At 37.6% G+C, this 15,587-nt stretch overlaps 2 protein-coding genes across 3 annotated transcripts; both read left to right on the top strand.

Annotated features, from left to right (window-relative positions):
- The first annotated feature begins 566 nt into the window (after positions 1–566).
- Positions 567–4,311, top strand: LOC113310671 (flagellar radial spoke protein 5-like). Of its 2 annotated transcripts, none has more exons than XM_026559412.1 (9): positions 567–936; positions 1,874–1,958; positions 2,656–2,772; positions 2,871–2,935; positions 3,024–3,112; positions 3,218–3,297; positions 3,388–3,499; positions 3,595–3,714; positions 3,824–4,311. In XM_026559412.1, the coding sequence occupies exons 1-9, from the start codon at positions 633–635 to the stop codon at positions 4,007–4,009; spliced, it is 1,158 nt and encodes a 385-aa protein (XP_026415197.1). In that variant the 5' UTR covers positions 567–632; the 3' UTR covers positions 4,010–4,311. The 2 variants fall into 2 exon arrangements, with proteins under 2 accessions (XP_026415197.1, XP_026415198.1); XM_026559413.1 differs by lacking the exon at positions 567–936 and adding an exon at positions 1,167–1,620.
- A 530-nt stretch (positions 4,312–4,841) lies between these two features.
- Positions 4,842–6,474, top strand: LOC113307879 (60S acidic ribosomal protein P2-2-like). The gene is made up of 4 exons (XM_026556345.1): positions 4,842–4,983; positions 5,066–5,169; positions 5,877–6,103; positions 6,197–6,474. Exons 2-4 carry the CDS (start codon positions 5,082–5,084, stop codon positions 6,221–6,223), a joined length of 342 nt encoding a protein of 113 aa, XP_026412130.1. The 5' UTR covers positions 4,842–4,983; positions 5,066–5,081; the 3' UTR covers positions 6,224–6,474.
- Positions 6,475–15,587: the final 9,113 nt, after the last annotated feature.

Raw genomic sequence — 15,587 nt, 5'->3', positions numbered from 1 at the left:
TGGTTCTTGGCATTATAAATATCCAGAGAACCCTTGTAAATGAGTGTTGTTCAATTGGAGAAGAACCACTGATTTATTAGAGAGAGTTAGGCATTCACCAAGAGGGTGAATGGCCTGTTTTGGTCTATAAGATGAACCGTTTTGTATAATCTTCCTTAATGCAATAAAATGGGTTTGTTGCAGTACTCTTTGTGTTTATTGTGTTGGTGATTTGTGTGAGAATTGTTCAAGTACATGGCAGAACCTCTTATGCTTATGGGGGCATGAAGAGTTAGATAGAAAGAAGAAAAGACTTACGTTGTGCAAAGCCTTATGAATGAAGGCAGATGCGTACTTTGATGCAAGTATGCAAGGCTGAGCGATTGTGGGTGAAGATGATTCACTGAACCACAATCACTGCCGGTCATGTCCCATGAAAATTTTAGGCGATTAAATGGGCATGTGACACGTACAATGGCTGCAAGGTTTTATCCTGCCCGTATCTGGTCTGGTGTTTGTGGTTCTTAGGACGTATCAGGGATATATAAGTCATTTGCAGCATTGCCCCTTCCAGTTCGTGTGGGAGCCAAATCGATAATACCTTATCCTACCTTCATTACCCCCAATTTCCCACTCGCTTCTCTCCCGCCAAAATGGCGACCTGTGTAAACCACCATTTCTTCACCAATATGAAACCAAATAAACCGACTCAAACCCCATATACAGGTTCTAAGTTACACCCAGTGAACTCGACTTCGATTCGATGCGTCCAAACAGGAGAGAAAGAACGAGTCACAGTAGTGAAAAACGGCAACGATTTATTAGAAATTTGCAGAGTTTTGAATGGCATGTGGCAAACTAGCGGTGGTTGGGGGAAAATCGATAGGGACGATGCAGTTGAAGCTATGCTTCGATATGCCGATTCTGGTCTTTCCACTTTTGATTTGGCGGATCACTGTGAGTCCAACACCCTAACCCTAAATTAATTAGCTTCTTTTTATGTTTCTCCTCTTCAATTTTATTTTTGTTCACTGAATAGAGGCTGTGTTTTTCTATTGGTCCAGTTCTTCGCTAATTTTTTAGGGAAGGAGTAAATGTGAAATTACGTGTCAGCGTCTGGTTCAACCACGTGGATCCCCATTTGGAATGTTTAATGGATAGATAACAAAAGGGGCATAGGAAAAACGTAAACGTTATATGTTAGAGATATTCAGCATAATTATACATAATTCATGGAGGGTGGTTTGGTGAATTGATGTGTTGTTCTCAGTCTTTTTAAGGAGGGAAAAACTAGAGATTTTCATGCATTAATTGGTCACTGTTGGTAGATTGTAAGAGTAATGGCAGCCTCCATTGTTTTCTGCTCCAACTTTGCTTTCAATCCTGTTAGAACCCAAGCTCAAATCAGTCTCAAATCGGGGAAACTCGTTCGTGGATGTATGAAATATGAACAAGCTGTTGTTGAGAATCCAAGAGTTACTGAGGTGAAGCACAAAAAGGATTCCCTAGAGATTTGCAGAATTGTTAATGGAATGTGGCAGACTAGTGGAGGTTGGGGCAAAATTGATGAGAACAATGCTGTGGAGGCCATGCTTAAATACGTTGATGCTGGACTTACAACCTTTGACATGGCAGATATCTGTTAGAACTTACTTGACATACTTCATTTATTGCTTTTGTTTGGTTAAGAATTACTAGTAAAATTTTGTGGATTTTAAGAACCCATGGAGTATATAGAGTCTAGACTCTCTCGGCTTCACTTACTATGTTGTTGTGTTTCTGTTTTGATTGCATGGAGTTTGTTTTGTTTTTTATTCCATGTTCTATTGTTAAAGCTATACATACATATGGGATTGTTTCCTGTTTAACTTATTCTGTATGTTTTATGATATAGATGGACCAGCAGAAGATCTATATGGAATTTTCATCAACAAAGTCCGTAGGGAACGTCCACCAGAGATGTTGGAGAAGATTAAAGGGTAAGTATTTCCGCTCTTGAATAGTGTTCTCAAGAAGGAGAGTCTGTGTCGAACTTTGCAGCTATATCTGTTTCTATATAACTTCTGTGTTTACAGGCAATTTGTTTTATCGAGAGTCTAGACATTTCCTAGTTAAGAAGCATCGATCTTATATATGGTCTGTATATTATACTTTTGAGTAAAAATTACAGTAAGAATACCGTTAATAATACCGTTGAGAATACTGTTGAGAATCCCGGTAAAAATAAAATACAAAAATTCTACATAACTTGGTTTAAACTTTAAAGCTGTTTTTGCATCAGACACGGGATTTTGCCGTCACAAATATAAAAATGAGTACAGTATTTCTTCTTGTTTTGATAGGCGAGTACTCACCACGTGCTCAATTAGTTTGTAAACCAAACTTTTGTCCATTTATGGTCCAAGTGACTCTCGAAGGTGTTAACTTCAATATTTGTTAGAGACTCGCTCAATAAAGGGTGGCCCTAATTTAATTGAGTATGCTATTTTATATGCAAATGTTTGCTTGACGAACCATCGAAAACAGGAAAGAAACAAGACGTAATTGATAACTAGATTTGCTGGCGTTCTTCAGAGGATGAGCCAGTTCGGATGCATTAGATTGAGATGCCAAGAATGGTGATTGATGTTGCTCCAAATTCTTTCGTCTTACTTTATTAAGGATTATTTGATGCAGCCTTACCAAATGGGTACCGCCTCCCGTTAAAATGACAAGTAGATATGTTCGCGAAAGCATCAACGTGTCAAGGAAGAGAATGGACGTTCCAGCCTTAGATATGCTTCAGTTTCATTGGTTAGTTTTCTCCTTAACATTCAATTACTCTTGATAACCACTCTCATAATTTCATAATAGCTTCTCATTATGATTGCATGTTTCATTTACTGGAATAGGTGGGATTACTCCAACACGGGCTACCTCGATGCTTTAAAACATCTTACAGATCTAAAAGAAGAAGGTTAGATTGATTATATTTGAATTATATGTATTAGGGTGATATACTTTCATTTCTTGATTGCATCGGACCTTTGGGGATAAACATGCAGGTAAAATCAAGACAGTGGCTTTGACGAATTTTGATACTGAGAGGCTGCACATAATCTTGGAAAATGGTATCCCAATCGTTAGCAATCAGGTCAACTTAAATTTCGTTGATGTTTTCTAAGGTTTCCTGAGGGATTTGTTGTATATATCGAATGTGTGCTCAATTGCTGAGTGAAAAACTTTTTGTTATCTTTAGGTCCAACATTCTATTGTCGACATGCGTCCTCAACAGAAAATGGCAGAACTTTGTCAGCTCACAGGAGTAAAACTTATAACGTCTCTCTCTCTCTCTCTTTATATATGCATTGATATATGTCCTAGCTCTTCCTTTTACTCATTCTGAATTTGAACTGGCTATAAATACAGGTATGGAACTGTGATGGGAGGTTTATTATCTGAGAAATTCCTCGACACCAACTTATCGATTCCTTTTGCTGGCCCTCCTCTAAATACCCCATCTCTTCAGAAATACAAAAGGGTATATCACTCTTTAAAAGCCGTTACTCCTACCTGACCACTTACAAACCGTACATATTTGTTTTTTGCAATAACAAAGTATCCTTAATGTTCCAGATGGTGGACGCTTGGGGTGGATGGGGTTTATTCCAAACACTGCTTCAAACTTTAAAGACAGTAGCTAATAAACATGGGGTATCCATCCCTACTGTAGCCGTGAAATACGTTCTGGATCAGGTAAATTGAGAAAAAAATTCACCTTCTTATTTAGCACCATAAAACCTTTTTAGGAAATAGTAGTTTCACTCATGAAAATATCCTTCTTATTTGCTTTGTGTTACGGCAGCAATCAGTTGCTGGATCAATGGTTGGTGTGAAGCTTGGCCTGGCAGAGCATATAAATGATTGCAACGCTGTATTTTCCCTCACTCTTGATGATGACGACGTGAATAGCATTCAAGAAGTAACAAAGAAAGGAGAGGATCTCCTGAGAGCTATTGGTGACTGTGGAGATGAATACAGACGTGCTTGAGAATTGTTCCCAATTCAATCCTTGTCAGTTATCATCTGATTCTCTTGTTTTTTATAAGAAGATGCATGGTTTATCGAGATTGGCTACTTTCCCGGGTGTTGGGAGGGTCATAAATTGCAGAAGATGTAATAGTCCCCCAGTTGATTGAAGTCTGTCTACACAAACCCTATATAGAAAATTATACAGAACCTCCTCGTCTTGGTTTGTAAGAAGGAAAGTTTGTTGTAGAGAAACAAGAAATTACTGAACTCTCATTTCACAAATCAGTTGTCAACATACAAGGAAATTTTACTGTCTGTTTGCAAACCAGAAGTTGATGATCTCCAGGGATCTAAAATTTGAACCTTGATGAGTCTGTTGAATTCCTCTATTAATGACGTGCATCAGCCATCTAGTCAAATATCATAAGCGCTCCGACACAAATGATTATCACATTTCCACGATAACAAATATTTTGGTCTCTTGTAGTGAGACTAGAACTCTGATAGAAATATAGAACATTAAGACGTACAACCGGTCTTAGACTAGTTACAGCAAAAAATTGTTGATCCACTAATAAAAACTGCTACATTGTGCATGATTTTAGTGCTTATATCATCAGTCTTCTTCTTCGCGTGGTGGATTGACAGTCATCATTCCTTTGGAGGGCATTATATAGACTGTATTAGTTGCTGCATTTCTAAATGCATTTGTAAAATTCCTCAGGTCGTCAGAAGTCAGAGCAGTGCAACTGCAAACCATTCCTGTATTCCACCCCACAAGTTGTTGCACCTTGTAAGTAAAGTGTAATAACAAAACCGGAGGTGTAAATTGTAATTAGCATTAACCTGGGGTTGAAATATCCAACACTTGTATACTGAAACCCTAGGCCTTTAAAATCTCCCTGAAGCCGCTCAATATAAACCCTAGAAATAGCGTTTGTTCTCTCCCTTCGTTGTTGTAGCCGTACTTCTGCAAATCATCAGATCCCCAAAGTAATTATCTTACCATCTCTTCCAATTTCTCCTTTGTATCTGTTGTTGCTAGGAAAACTGATATCATTTGTGTTGTTTGCAGTTAATTTTCAGCAGAAATGAAGGTTATCGCTGCTTACTTGCTTCTTGTTTTGGGTGGAAACACCGCACCTACAGCTGAGGATATCAAGGGAGTCCTTGGATCAGGTATACCCCTTTTCTTTTCTTCCTCGATCTGTTAATCTTATGTGTGTCTTTGCTGTATGAAATAGGTTTTTAATACAATGGTCTTGGATTATGTATACCCCTTTTCATTTCTTTGGCCATTCAATTTGATCTATCTGTTAACCTAATCTAGGTTAAAGTTTGATTAGGTATTTTTTCGATTTCTTATACGGTAAAGTTTGATTGTTTGGTTTAGATTTTGTTTTTCTGTGTTTCTTATGGGGACATTTTATTTGTAAGGTATAATGCTAAATAAACTTAGACATGCTTTAGTAATGGATTTTTGATCTCTGTTATTATGCTTTTATTATTCTAAAATTCTATTTATGTATGCCAAAGGGACTGCAATATGGGCAGTTTGTACAACTGAGTGGGAACAATGCAAAGTTGTATTTATTTGCTTATAAACAGGTTTTGTTGGTAACTGCCAATTAGAGTTTTGATCACTGGGTCTTCTTTGTTTTTGTTTTGCTAATTTGTGTTGATATATATTGCTTGAATTTTGTTCGGCTACAAGTGTATATTGTTTTAGTTTATGCACTTATCAATCCAAGTCTCTGTGTGTGCAAAACAGGATTCTCTAGGAATATGAATGAATAGAATTTAAAATTTGAAATTGTTTGGGCAACTACACCAATTCCAACCTTTTAGTTATTACATCATTTAGTAATGTAAATTTTTTCATGCAGTTGGAGCTGATTGCGATGACTCAAGAATTGAGTTGCTCCTTACTCAAGTCAAGGGTAAGGACATAACTGAACTTATTGCATCTGGAAGGGAGAAGTTGGCCTCCGTCCCCTCAGGAGGTGGTGCTCCAATGGCTGTTGCTGCATCTGGTGGTGGCAGTGCTGCTGCACCTGCTGCTGCAGAGCAGAAGAAGGAAGAGAAGGTTGAAGAGAAAGAAGAGTCTGATGATGTAAGTCTATTCGACTGAGTTAATGATGCTAATAAGTGTGTACTTTATTTTGGTTAGTTTCTGATTGATCTTTTATTTGTTTGATTGGTGCAGGATATGGGTTTCAGTCTATTCGACTGAGGAAGTTGGCTTCTCTCCAGATGTAGTCTCATCTTCTCAAGTTCCAAATTCTACATATTTGTTTCCTGGCGATGTTTTTCTCTTCTTTTATGTTTTACTAATTTTGGTTTAGGTAGGGAAACCTAGTGAGACAAGTTTGGAAAGTAATGTTGAATTTGAATTACAAAACCAATTTTGTGAAAGTTTTGGTTAAATATTTCTGTTGTGTTCATTACTCAATTTATTTGATGTTGTCTGCCTGTTCTTAACAATTAGCATCTGGATGAGTGGCTGGTCTACTGTTTTTGTTTAATTAGTGGGAGGGTAGTTATTTCCTTTGATCAAAGTACTATGGAGTTGTGGCCCTTGTTTCCTTATTTGCTTGCATGGTTAATGTTGTGTTCTGGATGATAGTCTATAGGAAAGAATCAAATCTAGATTAAGGTATCCGAGTTCATTTTGGATGTGGCGCTTTCTTACCAATTTCATTTTGGATGTGGCGCTTTCTTTCCAATTTTTGTACGCATGACCTTGTTGGTTAAGGTTTTTTTTATGGATGATCCAGCCTATGGCGAAGATTTAAGCGCTTGCTTTTCGTCTGCATGAACTAGTTGGTCAAGCGTAAGGATAGGCCTGTCAATGGAAGAATATCGGTCGGATATTTAGAAATCCGATATTTATTCGATAATATCTGATACTAGACTCGAAATTAGGATAAATTACAAATAAGTTCCTATACTATCGGATATCGGATATTAACATTTCGGATGGGGTCTAATCCGTTTCCGATATGTTAAGGAAGAAATATCTGATATCCGATAAAACGGATAAAATCCTATAGGATCTCGAATACTCGGAAACGGATACCGGATTTCGGACAAATATTGACAGGCCTACGTAAGGATGTCTGAGGTAGCGTAGATACCCATGCTGCATCTACATTGTTTTTTAGGGTATTTTGAAATTTCTTTGCTAGTTGTTGTGGAGTCTGAGTTACCCATTGAAAAGCTTTATTACATCCAAATAAACTACATTTTTGTAGCAACTAATTTTCAAGATATCACTTTATTTGGGACCGAAAAACAATCCTTGTTATCTTGAACGATTTTTTGGGGACCATGATTTTTTTGGGGAACCATGGTTTTATTTTGGGTAAAGACATTGGAAGTAAATCTAGGTCATCCCTTATCTGGATATTTATATTAATACCTAAATTACCCTCCTGATTAATTTTGGGTGATGATTAGTTAGTGTTAATAATAGTTAGTGTAATGATTAGTGAAATGATTTAAGTTAAAGATAATTAGTGAGATTAAAAAATCAGATGTTTTTTTTAAAGAAGTAGAATTATTGAGAGAGTAAAGTTAGAGAAGATGAAGAAGGAAAACATGAAAAACGACGGATTTTACCAACCACAACCGGAGGAAGGGTATTTGGGTACTTCAAACTTAGATAATGTTGGTTGAATTGCTCAAAACTTTCAAAAAAAATGAAAATTTTTATGTAGATTTGGGTCAGTTCGGTTACCATATGTTAAGAACATGTAACCGAACACACCTGAAAGTGTAGTTCGGTTACGTTTTCCAAACATGCAGGTTACCGAACTCGCTCGTTAATGGAGGTTTTGGTCGTACAGTGTAATGTTCGGTTACCTTGGATAAAATGGTAGGTAACCGAACTTTGAACTTAACAATTTATTTGGGTACATCTTGTGTGTCGGTTACTTCGCAAACTTCAACGCAACCAAGTTCCCAACCGAACTGCAGGTTAAAAGTAACCTAGTGTTAGAAGTTCGGTTGGTTCGCAAACTTCAACATATTTTGCGAATCAACCGAACTGGGCTTATATATGCATATATGCAATTAGGCAAACGTTCGGTTACTACGAAATTTATTTCTTGGAGAATTAGGTAGAGTTCGGTTACAAAGTTTCAAAGGTAGAGTTCGGTTACAAAGAAAACTTAACATTTTTGTGAACAAACCGAACTTGCGGACTTCTCATTATTTTCGTAAACTAAAGTTCGGTGATATCCTTATTTTGCGAAGGAACCGAACTTATGGACTTCTGTTCTTCTAATACAAGGAGTTCGGTTAAAAGTATTTTTTGTGAATCAACCGAACTCTATTGGCTAAGTTCGGTTACTTTGTAGTTTTAATTTTTTTTGCGAAAAAACCGAACTCTATTGGCTAAGTTCGGTTATTTTGGAACTCAAGATAGTGGCCACAACAACACAGTTCGGTTAGACTGGATTTGTTTTTTTTTCGGTTCTAAGAGTGGAGTTCGGTTACTTTGTATTTTTAAATTTTTTTGCGAAACAACCGAACAGAGAGTTCGATGACTTAGTTTTAAATCCAATACAACCGAACTGTTCTTCGTGTTCTTCATTTTCAAGAAGTTCGGTTAGTAAACTTGGGTTTTTTGGAAAATCGGCCTAACCGAACATGGCTCCTTAACTCCTACTAAAACCCTATTTTGATGATTTCTATTCGATTGAAGCAATCAAAATCAAATTAAAGTGAAGGGTTTGTTGGAAAATACCTTCGGAGTGGCCCCATGGCAGAATCAGACTGCGGTTGGCGTCTTTTATACTCGATAAAATTATCATATAACAAAACTTAATTGTGATTGCATTGATGTTGTTACATTTCTTAAATAGGCGGCGGTGGTGGTGGTGGGAGGAGGAGGTGGTGGTAATCGGTGGTTGGCGGTGGTGATAACCGGAGGTGGTGGTGGTGGTAATCGGCGGTGGTGGGCGGTGGTGGTGGTAATCGGTGGTTGGTGGTGGTGATAATCAGAGGTGGTGGTGGTGGTAATCGGCGGTGGTGGGAGGTGGTGGTGGGAGGAGGTGGTGGTTATTAGGTTGGTTTTAAATTAAATTAGGTTAAGGGTAGGTTAGTCATTTCAACGTTTTAGGACACCCCTTATCACTATAGAGAAGGTGGATAAAACCATGGTCCCCTCAAAAAAACCATGGTCCCTAAAAAATCATTCGTTATCTTGGTGTTGTTAGGCCCAAGTTCCCAAACTTTTTTTTTCTTTTTTTTATTTAGACGAAGGCCTTCAAAAAGGCTAATGGTCCTCCTCGACTGGTTGTAGAAGCCAAACAGGAGGGGTAGACCAGTACATAGTAGAATTGTTTTTTTTAGCCCACTGAGCAAGCTCGTGAGCTACAGAATTACAATAACGAGGTTGAAAACTAAAAATACATGCAACTAATTTAGAAGAGAAGAGATGGATCCTTAAAGATAGCATCAATACGTGAATTCCGTTCAAAATATCCTGCTGAAAATTTGTCGATAAGGGATTTCGCATCACTCTCTATAATGACATGAGTGAGCTGTTGCTCCAAAGCTTTCTTCAGTACTGTCCAGATGGCTCTTGCTTCAGCTTCCTCAGCAGAAAAGACTTCAAAGACTAATGATGCACAAAAAATTGTTTTTTTTTGAGAAATCTCGCATCACATACCCTGCACCATTTGCTCCAGAGATAATATCAAAGACACCATCAGTATTTCATTTAATCCAACCAATAGAGGGACGCATCCATTTATCACAAATACTGACAGAGATAGTAGTAGAGACAGGGAAACTAGTCTTCCTAGTGAGGATCATAGCTCTGGATCTAGCAAGGACAGTTGTATGGTTTTCCTTAATGTTTTGGAAGATGAGATTGTTTCTACTAGTCCAAAGAGACCACAAAATAGCCACAAAAAGACATTGATCATCCTCAGGGAGTTTAGATTGACTTATTTTGAAAAGAAGCCAATCAATAAAAGACTTATTTTGAAAAAAATGAGTGTTTATGTTGAAATCAGAGATGAACTAGACTCTGCTAGCAAAGGGACAAGTGATCAGAGCATGCATACTAGTTTCCTGAGGATCAGAATACCTAGGACAATCCACACTATGCATGCGCATTCTAGTGTGAAGGATACTTCTGAAGGGAAAAGCATTTCTGGCTGCTCTCCATAAAAAAAACTTGAATTATGTAAGGAACTCTCACTTTCCAAATACGCTTCCAAAGGTTTTTACAAGGGGAAGGCCTAAGACCTTTGAGACCCAAGTAGGCAGATTTAGAAGAAAAATTGTCATTCTTTGAAAGATCCCAAGCCCTCCTATCAGGAGTGCAGAGCTGGCTTAAGGGAATAGAGATAATCTTCTGAACATAAGCATTATCAAAGTGGGTGTTAAGTCTAGACACATCCCAACTTCTAGATTGAAGATCAATAAAATAAGACATTTTAATACTAGGATCAGGAGGAACAAGAGGGTTGGGTGTAGCAGAACCCAAAGTAGGTATCCATTTATCACACCATGGGTCAATAAATTGACCATCCCCAACAATCCAAGAGATGAAAGGCTTGATTAGTTCCTTTATGACATGAAGACACTTTCAAGTCCAAGAGTACTTACCAGTACACTTGGCATTCAAGAAATCAGTTCTTGGGAAGTATATTGCCTTAAGGACAGTGGCCGATAAGCAATTAGGATTTTCCAGGATTCTCCAGGCATTTCTAGCCAGCATAGCCTAATTATTTAATTCAGCCTTCCTAAAACCCAAACCACCCTCAGCTTTAGGGGAGCATAAAATGTCCCAACCAAGCAGATGCAGCTTTCTATCTTTTGGGTCTAAGGTTTCCCCCCACCAGAATTTCAGAGGTAAGAGTCCATTTGTTTACAAAGATGCTTAGGGATAAGAAAATCTCCCATTTGAAAAAGGGGGATAGTCTGGCCAATGTGCTTAATAAGAGTAGTCATAGCAGCTTGGGATAGGAGCTTATGAAGCCAGATATAGATTCTGGCATCAACAGCTTGGAGAATACCCATGTGAGTTTGGATTTTAGAAGCTTGAAACACTGTGGGAGTGCCAAGATATTTTTCTCCTAAATCCCTGCTGGAAATTTCTAGTATACTGGCTAAAAGAGTTTTCGTATGTGGAATCTTCCTTCTAAAAAAAATGCCAGATTTTTCAAAATTTATTTCTTGCCCAGAGGCTAGACAGTACTTTTGAAGATAGTCTTTAATGACTTGAAAATTCTGAGTAGTAACTTTAGAAAATAAGAGAGAATCATCAGCAAACAAAAGGTGAGTCATTTCAGGAGCATCTTTACAAACTTTGATGCCTTCTAAAATACCCTTTTTTTGAAGACTATCAATGTAGGAAGATAGAGCTTCAGAGCAAATGATGTAAAGATAGGGAGATAGGGGGTCTCCCTGTCTAAGACCTCTTTCAGTCTGGAAAAAACTAGTAGGGCTCCCATTAAGAAGGACATAATAGGAGACAATAGACATACACTGGTTTATGAGTTTGACCCAGTGGTTAGACAAACCCATTTTAGTTAAAACCTTTTCTAGAAAATCCCGTTCAAGCTTATCATAAGCTTTAGACATGTCAAGTTTGATGGCAGCCATGCCTTCAACTTTGTCATTATGGTTGACAACATATATGGCCTCATTGGCAAGCAGAATATTATCAGAAATACTCCTCTTAGGAATAAAGGCACTTTGATTTTGGGAAATTATATTGTTTATAAAAGGTTTGAGTCTTTTAGCCAGAGTCTTAGAAAGAATTTTATAGATAAAGTTACAGAGCCCTATTGGTCTGTATTGAGTAACCAGTTCAGCAAGAGGGACTTTAGGAATGAGAGCAATATTGGTATGGTTAAAGACCTTAGATATATGCCCTATTCTGAAGCAGGTTTGTGTCATATCAATGACATTATCACCCACAATATCCCAATATTTTTGATAAAAAAGACCAGTAAAACCATCTGGTCCAGGAGCCTTCCCCCCCATTTGGAAAACAACATTCTTAATTTCCTCTGGAGTAAGAAGCATATTTAACAATGCATTGTCCTCAGCAGAAAATTTATTAGGAAGGTCAGCAAGGATTTCATCCTGAAACTGTTGAGGGTGGGAAAAATAAAGGCTTTTGAAATAGTCTATGAAAGAATTTCCAATACTATCTCTATCAGTTTGAGTAGTATTCAAGGAGTTCTTAATCCAACTGATGGCATTTCTTTTTATCTTAAAGAGAGTTACTCTATGGAAATAGGGTGAATTTCTATCACCTTCCATGAGCCAGACCTCCCTAGATTTATCTTTCCAACATAACTCTTCTAAATTATAAAAGGTACTCAAGTCTAGCTTTGAGTCTAGCAGTATTATTTGTATCAGTTGGTTTAGAAAGTTGGAGATCATCTAAGTCTTTTCTAATGGTAGATATACTGGTTTGAATATTACCAAAAGAGGACTTATTCCAATCTCTTAGACCTTTCTTAGTACTCAACAGTTTAGCTTTGAGCTTATAGGCAGGGGAGCCTACCACATTGACAGACCAAGAGTTAGCAATAATATCTCTGCAAGCAGGATCCTCAATCCACATAGCCATAAAATGAAAAGGTTTAGGAATACAAACATCCTCATAATTAAAACCTATATGCATTGGGAAATGATCAGAAGAGTCCCTAGGGAGATTGTTGACACAAAGTTTAGGACAAAGATCTTCAGCAGTTTGGTTTATTAGACATCTATCTAATCTTTCAAGAATTAAATCAGGACCTTGTTGCATATTGGACCAAGTAAACCTAGATCCAGAGAAACCAGGATCATGCAAGTTAAATACAGAACAAAAATTTCTAAGGTTTTCAAAGTCAGGATCATCAACTTCTAGGCCACCATTTTTATCTTCAGTACCTAAGAGGACATTAAAATCTCCTATGAAGAAAACAGGTTCATCTAAGAGAGCATTAGATTGTTGACATTGTTGTTCCCAAAAGGCTTGTGTAAGACTACTACTGGGTTCACCATATATGAAATGGATATGACAGGTCTTAGAGTGAATGATGTCAGTAGATGTAACATAGATACCCCTCATACTAGATAAAACAATGTTGAGATGAACTTCCTTCTTCCAGGCAAGAACAAGACCACCACTTCTACCAACACTAAGGATGTTAAAGGTACAAGGGTAACCCATATTTTTAAGTTTTCTGGCTGCCATATCTTTGTTCATTTTTGTTTCAGAGAGAAAAATAATGTCTGGGTTGACATTCCTACACAATAGACTAAGTTCCTTATTAGCAGATTTCTTTCCAAATCCTCCAATGTTCCAAGCAATCAGGTTGATGTTATTAACAGGGAAAGGGTTTGTAGTATTATTAGCAATATCAATTAAAGGGGTTGGTCGAGGTTGATTTACCAGAGTGGTAGAGTCAGATCCACCACCAAGAGAAGCACTAGTATCATCACCACTTTGAGAAGCATTTTGGGAGGAATCGAGACTAGAAGTAGCAGCATTGAGAAGAGAATTATTGCGGACACCATTGTTGTTTGGGGAACTGTCAGCAGGTACATTATAGCTCCCAAAAGAATTAAGCACTGGTTGGGTATTGAGAGAACATGTAGAGAGGTCAATGGCTGGTAAATCTCCCAATTTGGTAATTGGAGGACACAATTGAGCATAATCAGGTTCAGTAGTGACATGTTCATCAGGGATAACCACTATGCTAGCCAAACTAGAATTATCTCTTGTACGTTTCCTCAAATCATCCCTGGGATTAATCTTTCTTTTGAGATTTGCTAGAGCATCATGTTTAGTAGAGTTAAATGCTCCTCTAGTGATGATTGGGTTGGTATTTGGGACAACAAAAGTCTTGAACCTTCTTGATAAGTTGGTAGTACGAATCAGACCACTAGGGGTTGGCTCGGAACCAGAAATAGAAGCTTCAATAGTAACATTTTGATCGGTGACCTGTTTGAGAATGATTGGTAAGCCATTCTCCAATTGAGTCGATTGTTGTTGAACAGGACCAACATCAAAGATCTTCAGAGTAGTGGATCTGTTTACAAGAGGACCCATCTGGAAAGTGTTTGATAAAACCTTCTGAATAGTATTTTCCATTCTCTGATCAATATCCTTAGCTTTTCCTTTGTTATACATTTCAATAGTAGGAGATTCAATTTGTATTTCTGGTACCGTCTCAGTTTGTTGCATGATGGTATCTGTAATGGCATCAGAGGGAGAGTCTACTTGCTTGGTTACCGTTTTAGGGGGAATCATTAGCCTTGAGACAGCTGGGAGAACATACTTGCTTCTAGTAGCATCAAATTCTTTGATCTTTTTCTGCTTTAATTTCCAAGCAGGAAAGTTTTGATCTTTATAATCAAAGATGCGACAAGAGGTGCAGAAATATCTTGGAACTATGATGTGTCTACATTCAATCAGGAATGGTTGAGTTCTACCACTTGTGAAGAGAGGGATACCTGTTGGTAAATCTTTCTGTACTGGGATTCTAATGCACACTTTAACATTCTTCATTAGAGGATGTTTACCAAAAGGATTTTGAGCTGAGTTCCCCCATGCTGAGATTAAGTTTTTGGAGATCCTCAAATTCTGTGCATTCGTTTGGGATGTTGCACAAAATGAACCGTAAAATTTCTTCATCAAACAAGAGTTGATGGTTAGCAGGACATCCTTGAACCGGTACTACTTTTAACACCATTAGGTAGCCACAAACGAACCAAGGTTTCTGGGAGTTGCAACTGTTAAAGTCCTCTTACGATAGTTAACAAATAAGAACTTTGTTTCGCTGACCATTAAAGGTGGTGATAGTAGGATGTTGAGATAAAGGCCAATTATTGCATATGTAAAATGGATTGAATAAGTTGGAATCAAAGTTTCACAGCATACATATCCCTCCATACACCATTTCCAGTTGCTATCAGCTTCAGCTAGAACAACTTTTTTGTCAATGAAAACTGGTTTGGCAAGTGTAGATGGTAAAGTTAATTTCTCAACCATTTGGGCAGAAAGGGTTTGAATATCTTGGTCCAAGTTTTGAGTGTTTTCTATTGAGTTTGGGATTTCCATCAGGTAAGAGATATGGGTATATATGAAAGAAGTTCGATTGAGATCAGTGTTCCAAGTAACAATTATAAAATACAGTTGTAGAGAAAAGAATCTCTTGTTGGTACTGTACTGATGTTGATCACAGATAATAAGAGTGAAAAAAAGGCATGAGATGTTTATTTGTTTATGTATTTGAACCTTAAAAAAGGAATGAGAAGACTGTTGACTATTATGGTAAGGTTTCAGGAGAAAATTGGTATAAAGTAGTTAATAGTGTACTGCAAAGACTGTGTTGGGGTGGGGGTTTATCATAAGGGATGTCACTTTCATATCCCTGCTTTTTGGATGCCAACAAATTTGAGATGTTCACGTGAGTTCGATGATAAGAAATCCAAGTGAGGACAAACCCAATAATACATTGTTGGATTTCCTGGGGTAGAGGAGGGTGGTGAGGTCTAATGTAGTCTGTGGTAGGTGGATAATTAATGAGTTTTCCTTTTATTAGATGGACATAGATATGGTAGTACAAATTGCC

The sequence above is a fragment of the Papaver somniferum genome, chromosome 9, assembly GCF_003573695.1.
Source record: "Papaver somniferum cultivar HN1 chromosome 9, ASM357369v1, whole genome shotgun sequence".
NCBI classification, from domain to species: Eukaryota; Viridiplantae; Streptophyta; class Magnoliopsida; order Ranunculales; family Papaveraceae; genus Papaver; species Papaver somniferum.
This window is presented reverse-complemented; position numbering and strand designations above follow the sequence as displayed.

Bases quoted from the DNA above. Each gene is read 5' to 3' on its own strand.
- LOC113310671 (XM_026559412.1), top strand. From the start codon at position 633: ATGGCGACCTGTGTAAACCACCATTTCTTCACCAATATGAAACCAAAT. The intron at 3,298-3,387 runs GTCTCTCTCTCT...CTATAAATACAG, and splicing joins ACAGGAGTAAAACTTATAAC to GTATGGAACTGTGATGGGAG. The intron at 3,715-3,823 runs GTAAATTGAGAA...GTGTTACGGCAG, and splicing joins TGAAATACGTTCTGGATCAG to CAATCAGTTGCTGGATCAAT.
- LOC113307879 (XM_026556345.1), top strand. From the start codon at position 5,082: ATGAAGGTTATCGCTGCTTACTTGCTTCTTGTTTTGGGTGGAAACACC. The intron at 5,170-5,876 runs GTATACCCCTTT...TTTTTCATGCAG, and splicing joins CAAGGGAGTCCTTGGATCAG to TTGGAGCTGATTGCGATGAC. The intron at 6,104-6,196 runs GTAAGTCTATTC...TGATTGGTGCAG, and splicing joins AGAAAGAAGAGTCTGATGAT to GATATGGGTTTCAGTCTATT.